We start from the raw sequence: 20,874 nt of genomic DNA, 5'->3' as shown, positions 1-20,874 counted from the left end.
TTATATGGCCCAGGGCATAGAGATCAAGGATGGACTCAGATGAGACTCCTCCCCCCCAACACCGATTTTAGCTGATGAAACACAAGTACATAAAAATGACCCCCCCCAGAAAGTGTCCATTGGGTGGTGACTGCATTTCTAAAAGTGTTGGGGGACAGAGGAGTTGTGGTACTACTGGTTGCCAGCTGGTAAGTTTTCAGCTAGTCACAGAACTGTTAGAACTGATCTCACAGAGCAGATCTGTCAGAGCTCAACCCCACCTACCTCACAGGTTATCTGCTTTGGAGAGAGGAAAGGAAGGAGATTATAAGCCACTTTGAGACTCCTTTAGGTAGCAAAAAGCAGGGTATAAAAACCAACTCTTCTTCTTCGGAGCAGAGCTAATGAGAATCTTAACAGAGTAGATTGAGCAATGAAACCTTGGTTTCCTCTTGCAGCTTGAGAGAAAAAGAAATGGCCAAAAGTGTATTTGCATTCTGAGAAGCATAAGAGAGCTGTGCATGGCAGAGAATTTATGCTCAACATCAAAAGTTACTAATGTTCTGTTCATCTGCCACTGTATAGTCAGCTACTCCTCAGACCCTGTGAGGTGCAACTATGGATGATATATTCATGCAGGTTATTAAAATGCTTGAACTTTGTATTTAACATTAAGGCTTCTTTCCATCTTTTATTAGCATGGGGGGGGGTACTGCTTCTTGATCATTAATGCTGCATTCTACCCAAGTCCTACATAGCAATTAAACACCACCTCTTTTGTTCTTACACATTTTCCGGGTTGTCCAAGCTCTGACCATATTTGTTCCTTTTCATTTTTAGTCCTCTTCTGAGTGTGTAAAGCAAGTATTTCCTGTGATCACAACAGTGATAAGATTACCACTAAAGAAAGACATGTAGCATTTTGTCTTCGTGTTACATGCATACACTAAATTCCTCTTATGCACAAAAAAACTATCTACCCTCCATCTTCGATGTTAAAGATGCACGTCTCCAAATGCAACCTCATTGTTCTATGGCAATAAAGCCTCCAGCTTTGGGAAGCAGCAAGCAGGATGCTTACACCTTGCTCATAACTCTTCAAAGTATTGTACTGAAGCCAAGCCTGATTAACATGCTGCTTGCTTCCTCTGCATTATGAATGAAGTTACTGAAAATCCAACTAGTGACTGACGCCAATTCCCACCCAACTTAATACAATATCAGCCATCCTTTCTTCTGAATCTTGTCAGCCAGCAATTAACCCATATTATGACTTCATAGCCAGAACTATTTGTTCTTTTTTCTTACTAAAATCAAAACTGCCTTAATGAACTGCCAAATTTTTCACATTTGCAACCCAACATCAATCTACCATTTTTGCTGACATGATTAATCCTACCTCTTAACATTCATGCTATATTATGAAAGAAAAAAGCTTTCTCTTTGCGGAAGTCTAAAGAGAATCAGAGTGTTTGAAGTGGTTTAGGTACTTATAAATTAGTCTCCTAGCTAACTTTCACTTTGACTTCCACAACTGGTAATACATTTTAATACCTACAGTTGTCTGGGGTGCCAAATCTCAGAACACAAGGGACAAGACAGGAGATACATGATAAATAAGGGATGCTTGTGAAAATGGAGAAAAGAGGCTGAGTGTGAGCAGAATATGGGATATTTTGTCTGAGACAGGCAAATAGAGTCTCTCTATATACCCCTTCAGTAGGCAGGGAAACCCACTATACCACCAGTCTTTGGAGAATGTTATTTAACCCACTGTAAAGAGGATTTCAGGACTGCATCCACATATCATTGGAAACTACACTATTGCTGTGCTACAGAAGCCATTTGAAACAGATTTCCTTGCTTAGCAAAATGTTCTAGTTGCAAGCAAATGCTATAGTACCGTGAAAGTGCAATATCCAGCATGTGAAAGAACCCAATTCTTGATGGATTTGTCAAAAGCAGATATTATCAAAACATGCCTGAATTGGGCACCTGGCTCCACAGCTACTCAAATGGAAACGGTCATCCCCTGAACACTACATATTTATTTACACTTGAACTTTTATTTCTCCCTATCTCCGCAGACTCAGTGGGACTGAGTAATGGTGCACACACACACATACTGGTCCATTTTTGCACACAAAATTCATATGAATGAGCAATTCAATATCATACACAAAGTTCCCTTTCCCAGTCCAAACTGGATACATAGAATATTTTCTAAAACTCTTGAAATCCCACAAACCTGTCCAGGAAGGTAAACTGGGAAATAAATCCAGCCTCCATTCACCATTCCTGATATGTAGGATTTAGGGATCTGTGCATGCAAATCTAGCTGTTTTGTGGCCACTCTCTGGGTCTGAGTCTAAGCATAAATTGGCAACTTGAACTTCACTCTCAACTGATTTATTTACAATAATTCTATATGACTTCATCAGAGTCCTTTTTGAGGCAGTTTACAATTAAAATAATATGTTAACAGTGTAAGAATAACAAGCCACTGGTGGTCAACAACATAAAAAAAACTATCCATAAAACAGACCTCAAAACAGAGCAGGCCACTAAAAATGCTAGAAGATACGTTTTGGCTTGGTACCTAAAAGACAGTCAAATGGGCACCAGGCAAGTCTCAAGGGGGAGGGTGTTTCAAAGGCAAAGTGCCACCAAAGTAAATGCTCTGTCTCCGGTTGCTGCCTGCCTCACCTCTCAAGGCAGGTGAGGACCCAAGGGCTTGAAAGGCAGAGCTGAACTGGAGACCTGGATAATACTAGAGGAAAGGGAGGGGGTATAACTTAATAAATTGCTTTTAATGATTCAGTTTTTAAAATTCACATAGTAATTGTTCTAACAATGCAAAATATATTATTCAGTATTTTTTGTTGTTGTTACCTGCCCTGAGACAAATGAGAAGGACAGGCTTTAATAGCAATAACAGTAATATGTTTTATGATGGACTTCAGGGCAAGACATGTGGAGTGCTCAAAAGGTCTCCCATTCAGGTACGGACACACCCAGACGAGCAAAATGGCTAGACAAAATGCCCTCTAACTGTACCCTGGGAAGAACTCCAAAATCTAGACTAGAGAAAAATCTCTGAATTAAACCAGCAACTCTCACTTTGCACTGATTAAAATTTCAGTGTGACTCACTGAGTCAACAATGTTACATGACCTGCATACACTGGGGAATGAGAAGAGATTATACCTTTCCAGTCCCTGATGTGCTCATCTATCACATCAGTTAGGCAACTCACACTTATCCTGGCAGCAACCAAGATCCCATGGCTATTATGCAGAGAGCAAAGTTATAGAAAAATAATGTAATTACGTTCCCTCTACTCAGTGAGATCTGTAGGTTAATAATCTGCCATTTAAATAAGGCTGTCACCCAGTTCTATTTGGGCTTTCTCTGCCATGGAGACCCAGGATCTTTGTATTTTAAGAGGGCCCAAAAAACCACCATATGCGCTCTCCTAAGTCAGTACATCAGCCTGCAGTCAAAGATTTCCTAAAATCAGCAATTCCAAAAGAGACAAAAATTGCAGGTAGCTGTATTGGTCCACATAAAAATCCAAACACAGAATACTTCTTATTTTGAACAACCAAAATATCACAAAATAGTTGCAAAAGCTTTCAAGGTCTCCACTTGGTGTTTTTTTTTTTAATGCAGACTGAAATGTGTAGGATCGTAGACAACAAGTCTCTCCTCCAACATTTTTTTTGTTTTATTAGTATTATTATTTCCACAAATCCATCCTGAAAAAGAGTTCTGGAGAACTCAAAAGCTTTCACATTGTTATATATCTCTAGATTTTAATTTGGACTGAGATTGCTACATATAGCCACATATAGATTCCAATCAAATTATATCTTGCATTAATGCCTATGCTTCCCCAAGCCAGTGCCTTAGCAGAGTGGAAACACCTAAACAGACTCTTCTAAGTTAACACAGATAGAACTGTGCTGTTAGAAGACTCTGATTTATAGTCTCTAAGTTTTTGCAACTTTTTTATTCTCATATGCATATGGGACATAGCTTCTGGCTGTAGCACAAACAAACATGTTTTGGCAAAACTAGTGTAGCCATTTTTTCAAATATTTAATTTTAGTTGTGCAATCTCTGCATTAAAATACAAGAAGTAATTGTGTGCAGCGACATGGGGGTGCATGTTAGAAATCCAGTGCATAGATTTGTAAGCACATTCTCGATTACCCACATGTCAAATTTTCTATATATCATCATGAACATAAACAAAAGTAGGTAATACACCCGGCTTAACCACAACGCTTACACTTTTAGATTCTCAAAAAGAACATGCCCAATGGCAGCAACTGAAAAATGCCTCCTCTTCATTACTTAAAAGCTTTGGGACTACACTGCATCTGTCTGGCATATTGAAAATAAAGCTCCTTATGTGAGCTGTTCGTCACAATCCATCAGCTGCACAAGCAGACAATGTAAAAAAAGCTTTCCCTCCTGCCTCTTCCCCTTCCCCATTTCTAAACCACTTTGCAATTATGAATTCAAATTACAAAGTGGAAAACTTTTAGAGTTTGTCAATTACAAAATAAGTGAATCATACGAAGTGGTGCTAATGCATTACAAACTGCTTATGACAAGATTAGGTAACATTGTAACATTCTGTTTCCCATACAGACACACATAAAGCAAGCCAAATCAGTGTAAAAAAAATCCTCTGTACTTACGCAAGAAATGTTTTTCCAGCAAGGCAATTTCAAGATGGCCTTTGATCTCATTTAATCTATCAGACTCTGTTCGATTATAATCCTGGACTCCTGAAGCCATGTTGATGATCCCAGGACCAGCCTATTTGAGGTGGAGAGATGGAGAGAAAGAACAATAACATTGGTGGCTGAGATAGCCGTCTCTGTCTCGCTCATGGGAGGAGGGTGTCAGTTCTATACACATCCGAAGAAAAATAACTGTGCATAAGACACAGATATATTTGAAATCATGCGCAGTCCCAGCTACAAACCTCTTACTCAGCATTAGCAAGCTGAAATGAATCAACAGCAGCTAGTCATAAGAGCAGTACTCCCCATCAAGAGGCTTACAACACTGCGCTTGCTCAGACTTCCAAGAGCCCTAGAGGGAAAATTTCTGGAGTGCTGCAGCAAAAAAAAAAAAAAAATTACTATCATCCCCATTCCCTCCTACTAGTGGGAAACACGTTTTGAATAATGGACATTCAGAGAGAAAAAAGCCCAATCATTTCAAAGCTAGTCTTTAAGCAATCATTTAAGAAACATACAATCGGCTGAACCCTGGCAGATACTGCATAAATCCCTTCTCATGTATATGCGAGTGCATTGTGCAGCAGAGCATAACAAAAGGAAAGGGAAGAAAGAGAGATACTGCAGTTTTCAAGCCCCGGTAGACAAGGGGCAGGAGCACCTGTGCCCAGTTCGCAGGAGAACCCGTGCTGAGCACAAAATTCCCCCTTATCTCACCCGAGGAACAACTGATTTCTTTCTATGTAGAAATAAATCCATACCCAGAGAACAAATTAAATGAGGAACTGTCAGAACTGAGAGAGCTAAAAAGGAGAGAGAGCAGTCTACAACCAAGTGACTGACACAGGAAGAGCAACAAAGGAATACACGCACTTGCGCAATCAGAGGTACACGTGCCAGGTAGAGAATCCCAACTTTAAGCAAACCTTTGCATGAACAAAAGAGAAAGAATCCATGCAAATAGACGATTAGCATACCAGGAAAGAGGATTCTAGCCCTCCTTTTTGATGGCTCCCACCATTCTATGTTAAGAGTCATCAGTAGAGGAGAATTTAAAAACTGATCCTCCCCCGCCTACTCTGACATGGTGCCCTCCATTCTACCACCTCATTGCCAATGCAAAGCCCTGCACAGATAAACAGACTCTGCATGCATATTTACTATTAAACCAAAATATTTACACTTCCAAGGGATAATTTTTTCCCTAACAGATTTAAATAAAAATAAACCTAAGGTGAATAAAAGACCACATGAAACATCTATACTTAACCAGGAATTCTTAGAAGAAACTACTTCATTTAAAAGTACAGTGGGCGATTCACATACATCCCTTATTCATCTGCAAAACAGCCATAAAAACAAGATCTATATTATTGTCCCTATATTGTAGATGGCCTTGATCAGGCTAGCCTGATCTCATCAGATCTCAGAAGCTAAACAGGGTCAGCCCTGGTTAGTACTTTGATGGCAGACTACCAGAGAGAGAAGCAATGGCAAAATATCCCTGTTTGCCTCGGTCCTGAAAACCCTACAGCAGGGGTGGCCAGAAAGTGTCTCTCCAGATGTCCATGGACTTCAATTAACATGAGCCCCTGTGCCCAATTTGCAGGAAGAAATCTTGCTGAGCACAAGCAATGGCAAAGTACCTGTGTTTGCCACAGTCTTGAGTAGGTCTGGCCAGGGCGGAGGGTGGGGGAGAGTAGGAAGGGTGTGCTACTATTTTATGGGCTTATTTGTAAAACTGAGACAGTATTATTGTATAGTTCTGTTTCACTGTCCTCCTTGAGTAAACCTGAGTCAAAATGGCACATTTCAAGAGCAGCAAAATCACAAGTGTTCCCATCACTGGAATCAGAGTCAAGAAGCAAGAATTGCAGTGTCACCTTCAGAAAATTTGCTTCCTCTACTTCCTTATCTAAGAAGAATAGTGTTATTAGATCTGGTTTAACACAACTCAATACAAGGGAGACGGCCTGCTCAGATTCCATTTTCAGTTAGCTACTACAAGAGGCAAGGTCTTAATGCAAGCAATGTGTCTGCTTATGTGCTGTAGCTTAGTCTTCTTGGTATCTCTCCTCATATCTTGAAAAAACAACACATTTCATTTTACTAGCAGTGTCAACAGCAATCGAAATCCATTGTCTGAACATGCTGCTTCTTACTTGCTCTTTTCCAAAAGGTGCTGATGCATTTGCATTGTGTTTTAAAAGCAGAAACAGAGCTCCTAACAGATGGAGCAGAAATGGTTCTGAATTATAAATGAAGTCCAGGGATCTCAAAGAGCAGCTGGGAAAAACTATACTAAGCCGGTTCCAGGACAAACAATGCCCATCCTTATCAGAATAATTAACAGTGCTACAACATGACAATTCTTACACTATATAAAGTTGGGAACTAAAGAGAATCTACCCCAACTACATAAACACCAGAAGGCCACACACGGATTACAAATTCCTAAGGCAATCTGAGTTGATAAAGAAACTAAAGTTTTAATAACCTAATTTTGCAATTAAAATAGGATCAAGAGTGCAGATCTCTGGTGCTGAATATACTAGCTACGGCCGGAATGTATTGTTCTGTAATGCCCTATTGAGCATATGGGGAGGGGGTGTAACTAGTGTGCTATATAACAGCAGAGGAAGAAGAGTTGTTTTTTTATACCCTGCTTTTCACTGCCTGAAGGAGTCTCAAAGCAGCTTACAACTGCTTTCCCTTCCTCTCACCACAACAGACACCCTGTGAGGGAGGTGAGAATTAAAGGACTGCTCTGCGAGAACAACTCTAATAAGGTCACCCAAGTGACTGCATGTGGAAGAGGAGTGGGGAATGAAACCCAGATCACCAGATTAGAGGCTGCTGCTCTTAACCACTGCACATGCTGATTCTCACTTGTGGAACTCAAGTGCTACCCAAGGGCCATGACTACCATAAGCTCTTAGCCACCACATCACACTAGCTGTTAACCAGCACACCAGTACTATAGTAGGCGTAACCTCCAGAAGACAGCAACTATGCTGGTGGAAATAAAATATAAACTGAGCACCTTTTTTAAAGCGATCAAACAAATCCGTGGGAGATAACAGAATTACCCATGCAATAAACAAAATCTCTATGGTCTATAAACATGGACAATAGGTGCCCACCCACTAGAGAAAAACAGAGACTCAAAAACAGAGACACACCAACTAATACAACCATTCACTCTTAAATATATTCTAACTGCAGGAATTTGTTTTTAATCATTAAGAAATAATAAGAAAGTGGTGTACAGGCAAAAAAAATGTGTTAACCATTGTCTCTGGTGTGATTCTTTAATTTTAATTAAACAAAACAATAATTCTTCTTCCAAAATGTTCTATATTCAAATTGCTATACTCTCACATACACACACAATACCTTTATTGGCATAAAGCTGTACTCTCAAAAATTTAACATATCAGGAAGCCAAAACGAGGACGGTTAAGATTACCCATTTTCAAGGTAAAAACCTTTTCCTTAGTTGCTATTCCCTCTCTTCTCATGTATCATTATTCCTGTGTGAGAAATTACCTCTTAGTATAAATTGGCTAAATGGCTCACACAGATCCCTGGGAAAAGTATGACCCATTTGGCAAATTTACCTTGAAAACAGGTAATCTTAATCTGGACCATGTTTTTGTTCCCTTACAGGTTTAATTTTTTAGTGTACAGCAATTTGAATATAGAACATTTTGGTTACTGTGGAAAGTGTCTTGCCTTTTTATCAGCTTTTGGACAGAATTTGTTTTTATGGCAGATATCAGTAAATTATTTTAAATGGCTTGTTTCAGGAGTAAAACCAGACCAAACCTTGAAGGATCTTCAGACATTGTTTTTCCTTTCCTCGCATGCCACTGCTAAAGATGCAAAGGGAATTCTCCTGCATGTCAGCAGGTGATTTTGTATCATGGGTATCTTCATGGCATTACCTGTTCAGAGATACCAAACCACTAGGAGTTAACTATCCATCCAAACCAAGGAAGAAGTGACCCCCTTCCAGTTGAAGGTAGAGAAAGGTACATGTCTGTCTGCTTATGAAAAAGATCTGCAGCTGTAAGTAATGATTAAAACAATGTTACATGGGTCATTAAAAATAAATGAACTGATTTCTACAATAAAAAAAATAGAAGGTTGGCATGGAAACATTCATTCTGTGTTAGGAGGTGAACCTCAGTTTGTAATTAAGCCCCACTGATTTGCTTAGGCAGGGGGGTACTGTTCACATTGTAATAAGGACTCAGACACCAATTTGGCACATCTTGGCCACAGTTTTAATTCTTAACGGAGCATGGCGTTGCATGGGGAGGACCTCTGCCAACTTGTGGCCAGCAGACCACAACAGCAGTATGACAGCAGGCCGCAGTCCCAGTTCTGCCTGCAAGCCCACCAGAACCCACAAGGCCTGCTATCTCAAGGGAGGCGGCTACCACGGGAGCCCGCCAGGCATCAGCCTCTGTTGGGCTCCAAAACCACTTGGAAATGCAAGCCAAAAATTAGGCCTCTCACCCCAAATGAGAGTGCTGCATAGCTCCACATTCACACAGCTCCTTACAGAAGCACCCACACCTTGGGGAGGCCAGTATGAAAGCTTGACCATCCCCTAAGCAATCCTGCCCATGCCTAACCACACAAGCTGTGAACAATAAATGAAACAGTCAAACCTCTTTATGTTACTGTAAGTTAAACTAACAAAATCTAACCAAAACATATTGGGTTGGAGGGTGGGTTTAAATGGCCAGGCAGCAACAGGGGGAAGAGGCAGATCATTGCTGGGTTCTCCCTTATAAAGGGTAGTGCCGGTTCTGATGCTTGTGCTCCGGCGCATGTCCCACCGACCAAGACGGGGAAGCCACGGCTGGCACTCCAGACCATGGGCAGAAGTCCACCTCCCGATGCACATCCCCTGTGGCAGCAAAAGCTGCATGCGTGAGACTGGGCTGCTCTTCTAAAGGAGAGATGAACATTCCCTCTTCTAAAATATCATCTGAAAGGAAACTGGAAAACCACAGGATAATGCCAACCAATACAGATCCTTGAGTAATAAAAGGATTTCCCCCTGGCATTTCATGTAAAGGAACACACCTAAGCATACTTTCCTGGGAGTAAACTCCATTCAATAGTATTGACAGGTCCCTCCTGGCTACCAGTGAGGGAGGGGGGACTTATTAAGCAGCAGCAGGGAGGTCCATCAGATGTACAGCAATGTGTCTATGTCCCTGCCACAAATGATGTCATCAAATCCAGGACATCAGGGCTGGATTACATCGGCAGTGACATAGACACACATTAGATCAATCTCCCCCTTTTTTGGAGTAAGTTCTCCCCTGCCAGCTAGCTGTTCACCAGCCGGGAGGTAGAACTTGTCAACAAGGGACCCCCACCTCTACTGAGGGGGTCTACTGCTATTTCACTCTATAGCAGGGGTAGTCAACCTGTGGTCCTCCAGATGTTAATGGACTACAAGTCCCACGAGCCCCTGCGAGCAAATGCTGGCAGGGGCTCATGGGAATTGTAGTCCATTAACATCTAGAGGACCACAGGTTGACTATCCCTGCTCTATAGGATCCATATAGAGGCCAGTATCCTACAGAATTAGGGTTTCCAGGTCCCTCCGGGAAGCCAATGGGGGCTGGGGCCTGAGCTTACTGGGAGCTGGGAGTTTCTTTGCATGTTTCCATAATGTGCCTACATGACTTTTGTATGATCCAGAAGTGGCTGGGGATGATCCTCTGGTTTGGGGGAAAACTCTATCGTAGAAACTAATTCTATGATAGTTTTTGCTCCAAAACCACAGTGTTGCCCTGTCACTTCTTGGTCACACCAAAATCACATAGGCACATTATTGAAATGTTGGGTATTCTTCCCTAATTTGGGAGGTAATTTACCCAACACACACTCGCCAGCTGATCCACAGTGGAGAGGTGGAATCTAGCAGCAGGGGACTCCAGCCCACACCAGCGAGGTCTGACAGCCCTATACAGAATGCACACTATCCTCACCAAAATTATGGGGGGCGGGGGAGGAGAAACATTTTCTTTACTTTTTCTATGCTCTAATTAAACTCTGATTCGTCAAGACATCTGAAGGTAAGCCACAAAAGTGGTTTGTGGTAAGGGCTAAATTTGGATTCTAAATGATAGTTTGCATATAGCTAATTAACTACAGTCAGAGCTCTCTCAGCCCTACCTACCTCACAGAGTGTCTGTTGCAGTAACCCACCTACAGATACACCTTCTTTCCCATGTAAAATGCTCCCCTTTAAACCTGCCTTTATATACGAGGGCAGGAGTTTGCGGCGGCGGCAACCAGCGGGCGCAGGGCGGCTGTTGTGTCGGCGGCCATCTTCTGAGCACAGTGGGGCCGCGTCTGCAGGGCGTCGCCGGGATAGCGCGTGGGCGGTGGCGAGCGTGTGGCCAGGGCCATCATGGAGCGGCAGGCCTGGCCGCAGTGGCGTCGTTGCAAGGGCAGCGTGCGAAGAGGTGCGGAGGTGCAGGCGGCGATGAGCAGGCGGGGAAGCATGGTTGACGCGGCGGCGATATGGAGGCGGGCGGAGAGGCAGCGAAGCAGCACACCGGTGAGTGGGAAGTGTGTGTGGGGGGGGGAAGGTCGCGGGCGCTGGCGGGGTGCGAGGGGCGTTTGGGGGGTGGGAAGGGCAGGAATGGGCGTCTTGGTGGGAGAGGGCATAGGTTTAGGGCAAGCGGCGGCCGGAGGGGAAGCATTTCCCCCCGAGGCCAGAGGTGTGGGGCGAGCCTCCTCCCTGGCGGCCATCCGGCAAGGATGGCGGCTCGGGAGGACTGCACAGTTGGAGGTGCGGCGTTCGGGAGACAGGCCAAGTGTCCAATAGGGAGGCACACTTCGCACGCCTCCCAATTGGAAACTTGGCCCTTGAGTGCCACTCGGAGGAGCGAATCAGGAGCCGCTTCGCGGCTCCTGATTCACTCCTCCGAGTTTTTATCCCAGACAGAGCCCGCCCTAACTCCTCCCCACCAGCCCTTACTATTTTAATTAGTCCGCGGCACCCGTGGTGCCGCGGGCGGTTTAAAGATAATTATTCAATTCCATCAATGGTGACCTACTGAAAGAAAACATCATAATTGATCATAATATTCACTTTACCAACTGTGCACTCGGCTCACAAGTAAACAAACACAAAGTCTGAGCTCATGCACCAAGTAACATTAAGATATCAAGAAGAAAAAACACAAGATTCTCTAATCTGTATAATAACCCTTTTTAAAAAGAGGCCCTGAGTGCTTCTCTGTACATTGAGTAAACGGAAATGGTTCTGACTCAAAAGCCTTGACCAGCATTCTAATTCACATCATCAAAATAAATCCATAGAGTCAATATAATAGTTCACCTATGCACTGCCTTCCCATAACATGGTATACTTGGAACAAGCAATTTCACAACATTTTGAGAGAGGGAGGCAATCACCATTGTCTCATTATTCTGACTACATTTTAGATAACAAGCCTCTTATATACTTCTAGAGCTCAGCACCATCATGGATCCATTTTATATTTATCACATGACTTCTTTTTTTTTTTGCTTCACTTCATTTGTTTGTACAGACTGACCTTCTCCACTGTTTTAACTTACAGGAATATGTCAAGGCTCCAGTCTGTCTAAAGAACTACCCTTGGATCCTGAAGCTCCTCTCCCTAATTCTAGGTATACAGAAAAAAACTCTGCTATCATTCACTGGAGAGAGAAACATAATATGCTTTTGATTGAAAGCTTTTTATTCTGTCCTTAACGTGTGAACTCAGGCACAAATTATGTCCTTCCAAGGTCAGGCCTAAATTCTCTAGGTGAACTCAGAAGGGTTCAAAGATGACTGGGAACTTGGAAGATCTGCTGCCAACTGGAATCGCTAATACCAAGCAAGATGGACCACAGCCATCTTCTAATTCCATTTTCCTCTTTTAGTCTTCCCACTTCCATCTCTCACTCCTAAATATACTATGGTGCCACTAGCACAACCTACCTTTGGAGAGGTTAAAATGTTGCTAAGGGCCACAAACCACTTAATTAAGGTCAACCGTGTACTACATGATATCTGAATGAAGTCACAATGCAATGGGCAGTAAAATACTATTACTAAACTGCCAACCTGCATTCATTACCAAGCATTACAAGAAGTAAACATAAGGAGTCAATCCAGTACTGGGTAACTTAAGGTATTGATATGCATGCATGCATACATGCATACATACATACATACATATGTATATTAATATATATATTTATAGTAGCATAACCTTATATTTCACACAGAAGAGCCTTCAAATTACTTAGATACCAATTGGAACATCCAAAAGACTACATATTTATCTTAACTTATAATTATTAGATAAAATGTTTGATATTCAGGTGATAAATGTTTGATCTCACCATGGCTTGATGCCTTAATAACAATTAACATCTCAAAATGCATATCTGAGCTAAGAACTGCTCTGATGACATTTGTATGAGCCGCTTTTTGCCTTGAAAGCAGAAAGCTGTCTTAACCGTGGTTTGATGATTTCAGCTGCAAGCAACATTTAACCATAATTTTTATAAGCCCACTTCAACCAATAGTGTCACATGTTCATTTGCAAGCAACTGCTGTGTTTTAAATATTCATATACTATGGGTAGGGACCAGGAACAAATTAAGACAGAACCAAGTATCTGTTCTAAGGTACAGCTCCCCATTTTTAATTTTAAAATGCTTTAATTAAATACTTCAATGGCTCAGATTACTTACAGGGTCTTTCAGTTCATCACTGTCTTTTCCTGATGTACGAGGTATTTTCATAGGGACTTCATCTCCACATTCAGTGTCTGAAGCATTGGGAGACTCTGCTATATCAAGGAACTCATCTCTCTTGTGACCTCTGAACCTTATTTTGTCTAACCTCTTTAGCATGTTCAGCACTGCACCTTTCTGCTTTATCTTAACATGACCATTAGAGTCCCTGAAAAACACAAGACAGATGAACAAGAGATTATTTTCTGAATATTTGTGGTACAAACAAACATTCTAATTATGCAGAATGTCCTTAATCACACTGAATGCTTGATTCAGTAACATTCAGAAAGATGAAAAATGTAGATTCCAAAACCCTTTATTTTTCAAGAGGTCACAAAGAACCATTGAATCATAGAGTTGGGTCATCTAGTCCAACCCCCTGTAGAATGTGGGCAATTCACAGCTACCTGCCCACCACAGTGACCACAATTTCATGCCCAGATGATGCCCCCTCCCTCAAAAAACATACAGAATCCCTGGCCAGTCTGGGGCCATTCACCTTTTCATTACAAAGTGGAGATTGGCATTTCCCTGGGTATGCAACAAAAGACCACAAGAGCCAAGCACCGACACAATCCCTTCTGCCCACCCACTTACAATTTGCCTAAATTAACAGAATCAGCATTTCTGTTAGATGGCTATTAGCCTCTGCTTAAAAACTTCCAAAGAAGGAGAACCCACCATCTCCCAAGGAAGCCTGTTGCACTGAGGAACCGCTCTAACTGTCAGGAATATAGAGGGGATACTTCTGTCCATGTAACCCACTCTCTTTCCCTCCAAATGGTGAGTAATCTGGTATCTCAAATGGATACCCAAAAAACATATTTTCTGAAAGATCTTGAATAGGTTATCATCTTTAATTTTCAGGGAAGTAGGCTGCATATCAAAGATATACTGCTCCTCTCCCAAGATTTGCATAGTCATATGCCTTAAGAGTTGTGAGTAGAAAGTTTTCAATTCAAATCTCAATTAGACGAATTTAGCCAAAGTCAGGTAATACTATCAACTGAACTTACAAGCCTTTAATAACAGATTCAAATGGGTAGCCATGTTGGTCTGAAGTACCACAACAAAATTTGAGTCCAACAGCACCCTAAGATCAACAAAAGATTATTCATACATGCAACATGAAAGCTTACATCTTGAATAAATCTTTGTTGATCTTAAAGGTGTTATTGGACTTTAAAAAAAGGAAAGGTTACTGTGATAATAGGTTGGATCCTGCAGATCCATTCTTCCAATGGAAGAGCTTTGTTCCAGCACAAAGAGCCTTTCCTCTGGCATCAGAGGTTCCTCAGAAAGCTCTTTGTGCAGCAAGAAAATACTATCATTCAATAAATGGATCCTCAGGGTGAAATCCAATGTAAGGATAAGTTCTGAATGCTCCAACATGCTATATAAATACTTAATAGTAATAATAAATTGTACAAAGCTGCCAACGGGGCAGACAATAAACAGAAAGGGGGAAAACACATGCAAACATGTTGCTATGCAAGGCCCCATTGTTTCTCAACCAATATAGAATTCAAATGACACTATTAGGAATATTAGCCATTGAGATCTCATCAGCAGGAAGAAAAAAAGAGCATAAAATGGGCCACTCAGCAGCTGTGATCCCTCATTTAAGGTATATAAACTGGAACTTTAATTTAACCAGAAAAGTACATCAGGAGAAAACCTTGAACTGCCTGCTAACAAGAGCCAAACTCGACTAGATGGCTGGCTGGTCTGATACCACAAGGTCACTCTTGAGTTCTTAAACTTACTGGAAATTGAATTGCTTGTACCCATTTTACCACCTGAAAGTTTGGCAAGCCAGGAGTGCTTTACTACACTGCATTATCTTCAGATGCAATACTTTATTATTATCCATAATAACACACATAACATAACATAATAAGCACAGTAAAGAGTGACAGGCCACCACCAGGGCACCAACTAAATCCATCTTCTTGAACCAGGTGTCAGTTCAGCCCTCACTGGCATCTGAATTAAGTCCATTTGTTCAATTCAATAAAGAATCGAAACAATACATCACAACATCAACCCTGGGTTCTCTTCAACAGTCATTTCAGAGCTGCATGCAGGTATCAAGTCAAACAAATCAGAATGGGCAACAAGCTATACTCACAACTATCACAGACAAAACCGCTGATGTCTGAATGCTCCTGGTAGACAAACAAGGAAAATAGTTTTTACAAAAGAAATCTGGGGAAAGTTCCTCTTCAGCACCTTGAAAAACTATCAGCAAATGTTTCACTCCCCCCCCCCAGTCCTTTCCCTTTCTACAGAGAAATAACCAATCCACATTTTTTTACAAAGGGAACTCTACCCTATAAAATCTGATCACCCAATAAAATGGTCTGTCTTTGTAGGTGCCACAAAACTCTTTGTTGTTTTTGCTGCCACAGACTCTTATGGCCACTTCTTTGGAACAAAGCTATTATTCTGTAACCAAACCTGCAACCAAGTCTGCTGGCAATGTTTTAAGAAGCATGGATTTGATCAGGGATTTCCAACCAGGGGACCATGGACTCCTGGGAGTCTGCAGGAGCTCTGGAAGGGGTCCGTGGCCTTTCCCCTCCTACCTTAATGGACTTGGCCAAAAGATTGGGAACTGGCTTCCTCCACTAAGAGGACTTGGTGGATAGACCATTAGTGTAAAAATCTAAGGTATGGGAGTTGTTTGGGTTGTGGTATAGGGGGGTCCAGAGGAAGGAACAAAAGGAGAGTGAAGGGTACAAGTTGTGTCACTTCTGGAGGGCATGGCCAGAAGGCATGGCCAGCTGACATCACTTCTGGGAGTCCTCGAAGCCTGAAAATTTATTTCTGGGGCTCCTCCACAGTCAAAAGATTGAAAAAGTCTGAATGAGATTGACACAATTTAAGAGTCTGAAAGAAAGGCAAGGTAACTAGGAGATTCTTTCCCATAATAGTAAAAGTGGTTCTTTATCATTAAGCACCCATATGGGCCTATTTCAATTTCCTTCCAGACTAACCAAAAGTAGTTTAAACATTTTAACTGCAAACTGCTTCTCAAAACTTATTACACGTTTTCTCTGTAGTAAGCCCCCTGTGAATGTCTTGGAGCTTACTCCCAAGTAGGCATGTGGGGGACTGCAGTCATATAAACCTGGAAGTGGGGCTAAACTATAAGAGCAAGTCACAAAAGAATCTGTCTGATAAAGCCTATATTTTAGAGTCAAAAGGCCTGGTCAAAAAACAGAGTCTTTAAATCCTACTGCAGCATTAAACTTTCATGGGCTTGAGACTACTTACAATGCAATCCTTACAATGCTTACAATGCAATCTGTTGCATCAGGGGCGGGAGAGCAGGCTGCTTGTGGCTGGCATGCGCAGGCCACCAGATCATCCTCTGCCTGTCCTGGTGGATGTCACTGAGTGCAGGCCAGTGGGGTTAGCAGCTCCCAACACCTGCAGGGGCTTGATGGAGCCCAATGCACCCCCATCAAGTATGGTACCCAGGGCTTGAACCCTGGCTGCCATACCCTAAATATGCCATTGCCCACAGGGGCTCTTGACAGTCCTGCTGCTAGCTCATCCACACATAAACTTGAATAAGCTGTAAGTTGAGGGATGTGAAAATATATGGTGCAACAGAGGAAGCTCACAGGTTAGGGAAACAAATGAAACACTGAGTCAAGCACCTAAGCTCCACGGACCGCAACATACAAGGGAGGAAGGGAAGACTGCTCTTCAGCAATTCCAGAAGAAGAATTTGTTTTTATATCCTGCATTTCACTACCCAAAAGAGTCTCAAGGCAGCTTACAACCTCCTTCCCTTCCTCTTCCTACAACAGACACCTTGTGAGGTAGGTGAGGCTGAGAGAGCCACGATATGGTCAGAACAGCACTATCAGGACTCTGACTAGCTCAAGGCCACCCAGTTGGCTGCATGTGGAGGAATGGGGAATCAAACATGGCCCACCGGTTTAGAAGCCACTGCTATTAACCACCATGTATTATTTATATGTTTGATGTAAACCGCCATGAGCCTCCGGGGAGGGCGGTATAGAAATATAATAAATAAATAAATAAATATCAAGCTGGCAGTGAGGACGTCTACCCTTTAGCATGCCAGTAAATTCAATGTGTCTGAAGTTTTTGCACCCAGGATATTACATGTCTGAAAAAAAAAAACAACCTACAAATATGGGCAACAGTATGACTACATCTCTAAAATTTTCTATAGGAATAACATCCTTTAAAATATTTTCCCAAATTAAGGAGACAAGCATTTAAAACTATCAATCCAAAATTGAGAAAATAAATGCTGAAGAAATTGTAACGCCTAACTGCAAATCTGGCTTTACTTCGCTTTCAACTGATTTACTAGAAAGTTTACACAACAACCAGTACTTGCAGATTTAAGGTATAAAAAGCTAGTCACAAATTGGAAGGTGCAATCCACACAATTGTATCCAGGATGTTTTATTTCTGATTAAACTGCAGCTGTCTTTCAGGAGCTGGAAATATCACTCTTAGGAGGCAGAAATTCTGTATTGTGCTCATATAGGCAAAATATGAAAAAGTCACAAAAAAGTTTATAAACAGAACACTGCATGAGCTATAAGGAAGACAGTCTTAACTTGGAACAGAACAACATTGTAGCCAGATCTATAGGAGAAGTTTAATACTGACACATTAGGCCCCTTTAAACCACTACTGTTCAGTTCCAATCAATATCATTAAACAGAAAACGAAAGTGTGGGAAAGAGATCTGTCAGTTCAGTATTGACATACAAAGTCTAAATCTACATCAGTGAGGTATTGTTGCTCCAATCACAAACAAGGTGAGAATCAGTCTGAAAAAAGAGCATGTAGGCAAGGATATTAACCCCTATGTGGCCATGCAAAAAAAGGCTTCCAGCAAAGATCTTAACCTACAAACAAGATCAGTCTGTAATGTAATTCCATAGATGAACTTCTGGGAAGGTCCAGCCTACTTGGTTATTGTCAAGGGTGGGGGTTCAGGATACCCAGTTATTATTGTCTCGAGGCCTTAAGCTGCTGCCTAGGAAACTTACACAAACAGAAATATCTTCTCTCCAACTCCCCCCCCCCCGTGAGTAAAACTCTCAGCCCCATGTCTCTTCTGCATAGGCTGCCCCACATACAAACACCCCTCCCTTGCTTTAAAGAAGACTGGACAGAACTGGCTTAGACAGGTGGCTGCCCTCCCAGATACTCCGAGCGAGTAAACACTATCTGATGAGTGCAGCCCATAGCAAAGATTTGCATGTAGGCAACAGCCTCCACAGACCATGTTGCCATAGGCAGAGAGAGCTGGAAATCTACCTCACCTTGCTTCATACACATTCAAAACAGTCCCACAGAAACACAGAAGCAGACAGCTGAGATACTAAGTGAAGCAAATAGGAACCAGCCCTGAGTAAACAGAGAAGGTGGAGCTCTCTGCATTCTGAGAAGCGAGGCTTGTGTTACTCATGTCATCTGACAGGAGGGTAAAAAAAACTGAACAGCAGAAGGAGTGAGAGCCAGGAGAGCCCACATGCCTACTTTCTTCGTCCAATGCAAGAAACCTGAAGAGCTGCCCATATTGTTATTTTTACTAGCCAGAACCAAACAGCAGTAAGCTCACCCTAGATTAACAAAATTTGAGTCCATTGGCACCTTTAAGACCAACAAAGATTTATTCAAGATATGAGCTTTCACTTCCTCAGATTGAGGAAAAGCTCACATTTTTGTTGGCCTTAAATTGGACTCAAATTTTGTTGTGCTACTTCAGACCAACATGGCTACCCACTTGAATCTCCCACTAAATGGTCAGTCCCAACTAAAATGCCCCCTAGCTCCTTTGGCTTTTCCTGCAGGCTTTTTCAATTCACAGTCTATTGCACAGCATTCACAAACCTGTTCAGCCTCAACAAATGCACAGAACTCCAAAGAACAGCAAAGATTGAAAGAGTTTCTGTCCCATCTCCTCTTGCCATAAGTCCCCCCTCTACTTTAGGGGGAGGAGACTTTGTGCTCACCTAAATATTCCTAGCATGGTAGAAATGCAGCAAGACACAGAGTTCAATTAAGTCAATCATTTTTAGAGATAGGAGTGAAAGTTGCTTTGGTATCACTTCTCAAGTTCCACAAATTTTCTTCACTGGTCCATTTCAAGAACCTTTTCTAACAAACAATGATCTGCTTCTTGTGGTTTCTTTTGTTCCTCAGGCTGGTCTCCCTTGAGATTGATTGATTGACAAATACACATGCTGCAATTCAGGCTTTGCTTTTTAACCCTTCCACGACTTTGTTAAAAATAAATATTTCATCACTGAAACGTATGTTAAACAAATCATCTGGCAATATAATTTCATTCCAGGTGGAGCTGTTTGTGGAACAGGATTGCATCGTGTAAACCAGAAAGCATACCATGAACATGCATGTGCCCACCACACAGTGATGATGCCTGCTGGCCTTTGATGTCAACACAACTGAACCCACACGACTTTAAGCTGGAACAGTTCTCAAAAGTAGGCCTACTCTGTCATGTACATGTGCAACAGGAAACCACCACACATACATATGCAGTGAAACAAACCGCTCTCTGTTGAGACAGGGCACTGCTTCTCACATCACTAATGTTCACATAGGAAACTGGCCTTCTATTGAGCAGGCCTTTAAAAGCAAAAGGTCAGGAGCCTTATGTCAGGTTACCTGTCAAAAGGCAAGTCTCTGTGACAGGGAAATCTTGTTCTATTTTCAGGGTGAAAAGGGATCCCCCTCAATTACTCAAAACCCTTTCAAGTTGGCTAAAGAAAGTTTGAGTAAGCCTGGTAACACAGTAGGATCATAATCATAATATAAGTGGGGATGATTTGGAGCTTTTCAGAATGTACCACACACAGGGTTTTATTTAATGCTCAAAATCCATACTTTTCATATACGAATTATTAGCAGCTCTTCCCAAATGACACAGAAGGCTTTGGTTTAACATAGACATCTTAATGCGGAACACATTGTGCAGTCAGCTGTACAAGGCATAAAGATTCTACATCTATGCTCCTTATTTAGATATTGAGATATCCATTTTCTCTCTAATGAGGCCCCAAAGCCCCTCAAAACGTTGTTCTCTCTTCTGTCTACCGTCCCATTTCGCATCTAGCATTCCTGGGGCAGCTGGTGGAGCGTGGGGCTGTGGACCAATTAAAGAAATACCTGGATGGATCTTAGGTACTGGACCCTTTCCAGTCCAGATTCCAGTCCTGCCACAGGGTGGAGACAGCACTGGTCGCTCTGACACAGTAGTGCTCAACCTGGGGGTCAGGACTCTTTGGGGTCAAACAAC

At 42.0% G+C, this 20,874-nt stretch overlaps 1 protein-coding gene across 6 annotated transcripts in view; it reads right to left on the bottom strand.

The window, feature by feature from the left end:
* The window catches only part of GRAMD4 (GRAM domain containing 4), an 87,703-nt gene that overhangs the window by 48,072 nt on the left and 18,757 nt on the right, over nt 1-20,874 (bottom strand). For 2 of the 6 annotated variants that reach the window (XM_077338239.1, XM_077338237.1), the window contains exons 2-3: nt 13,506-13,716; nt 4,689-4,809 (exon numbers count right to left, since the gene is read on the bottom strand). In XM_077338239.1, coding sequence (XP_077194354.1) covers nt 4,689-4,809; nt 13,506-13,667 — 283 coding nt within the window. In that variant the 5' untranslated portion in view covers nt 13,668-13,716. Of the gene's footprint in view, nt 1-4,688; nt 4,810-4,978; nt 5,063-5,497; nt 5,595-13,505; nt 13,717-19,567; nt 19,695-20,874 lie in introns of those variants that run through there. The other 4 variants (XM_077338238.1, XM_077338242.1, XM_077338241.1 and 1 more) reach the window with 4 other exon arrangements.

Source organism: Paroedura picta, chromosome 5 (assembly GCF_049243985.1).
Source record: "Paroedura picta isolate Pp20150507F chromosome 5, Ppicta_v3.0, whole genome shotgun sequence".
Taxonomy (NCBI): Eukaryota; Metazoa; Chordata; class Lepidosauria; order Squamata; family Gekkonidae; genus Paroedura; species Paroedura picta.
This window is presented reverse-complemented; position numbering and strand designations above follow the sequence as displayed.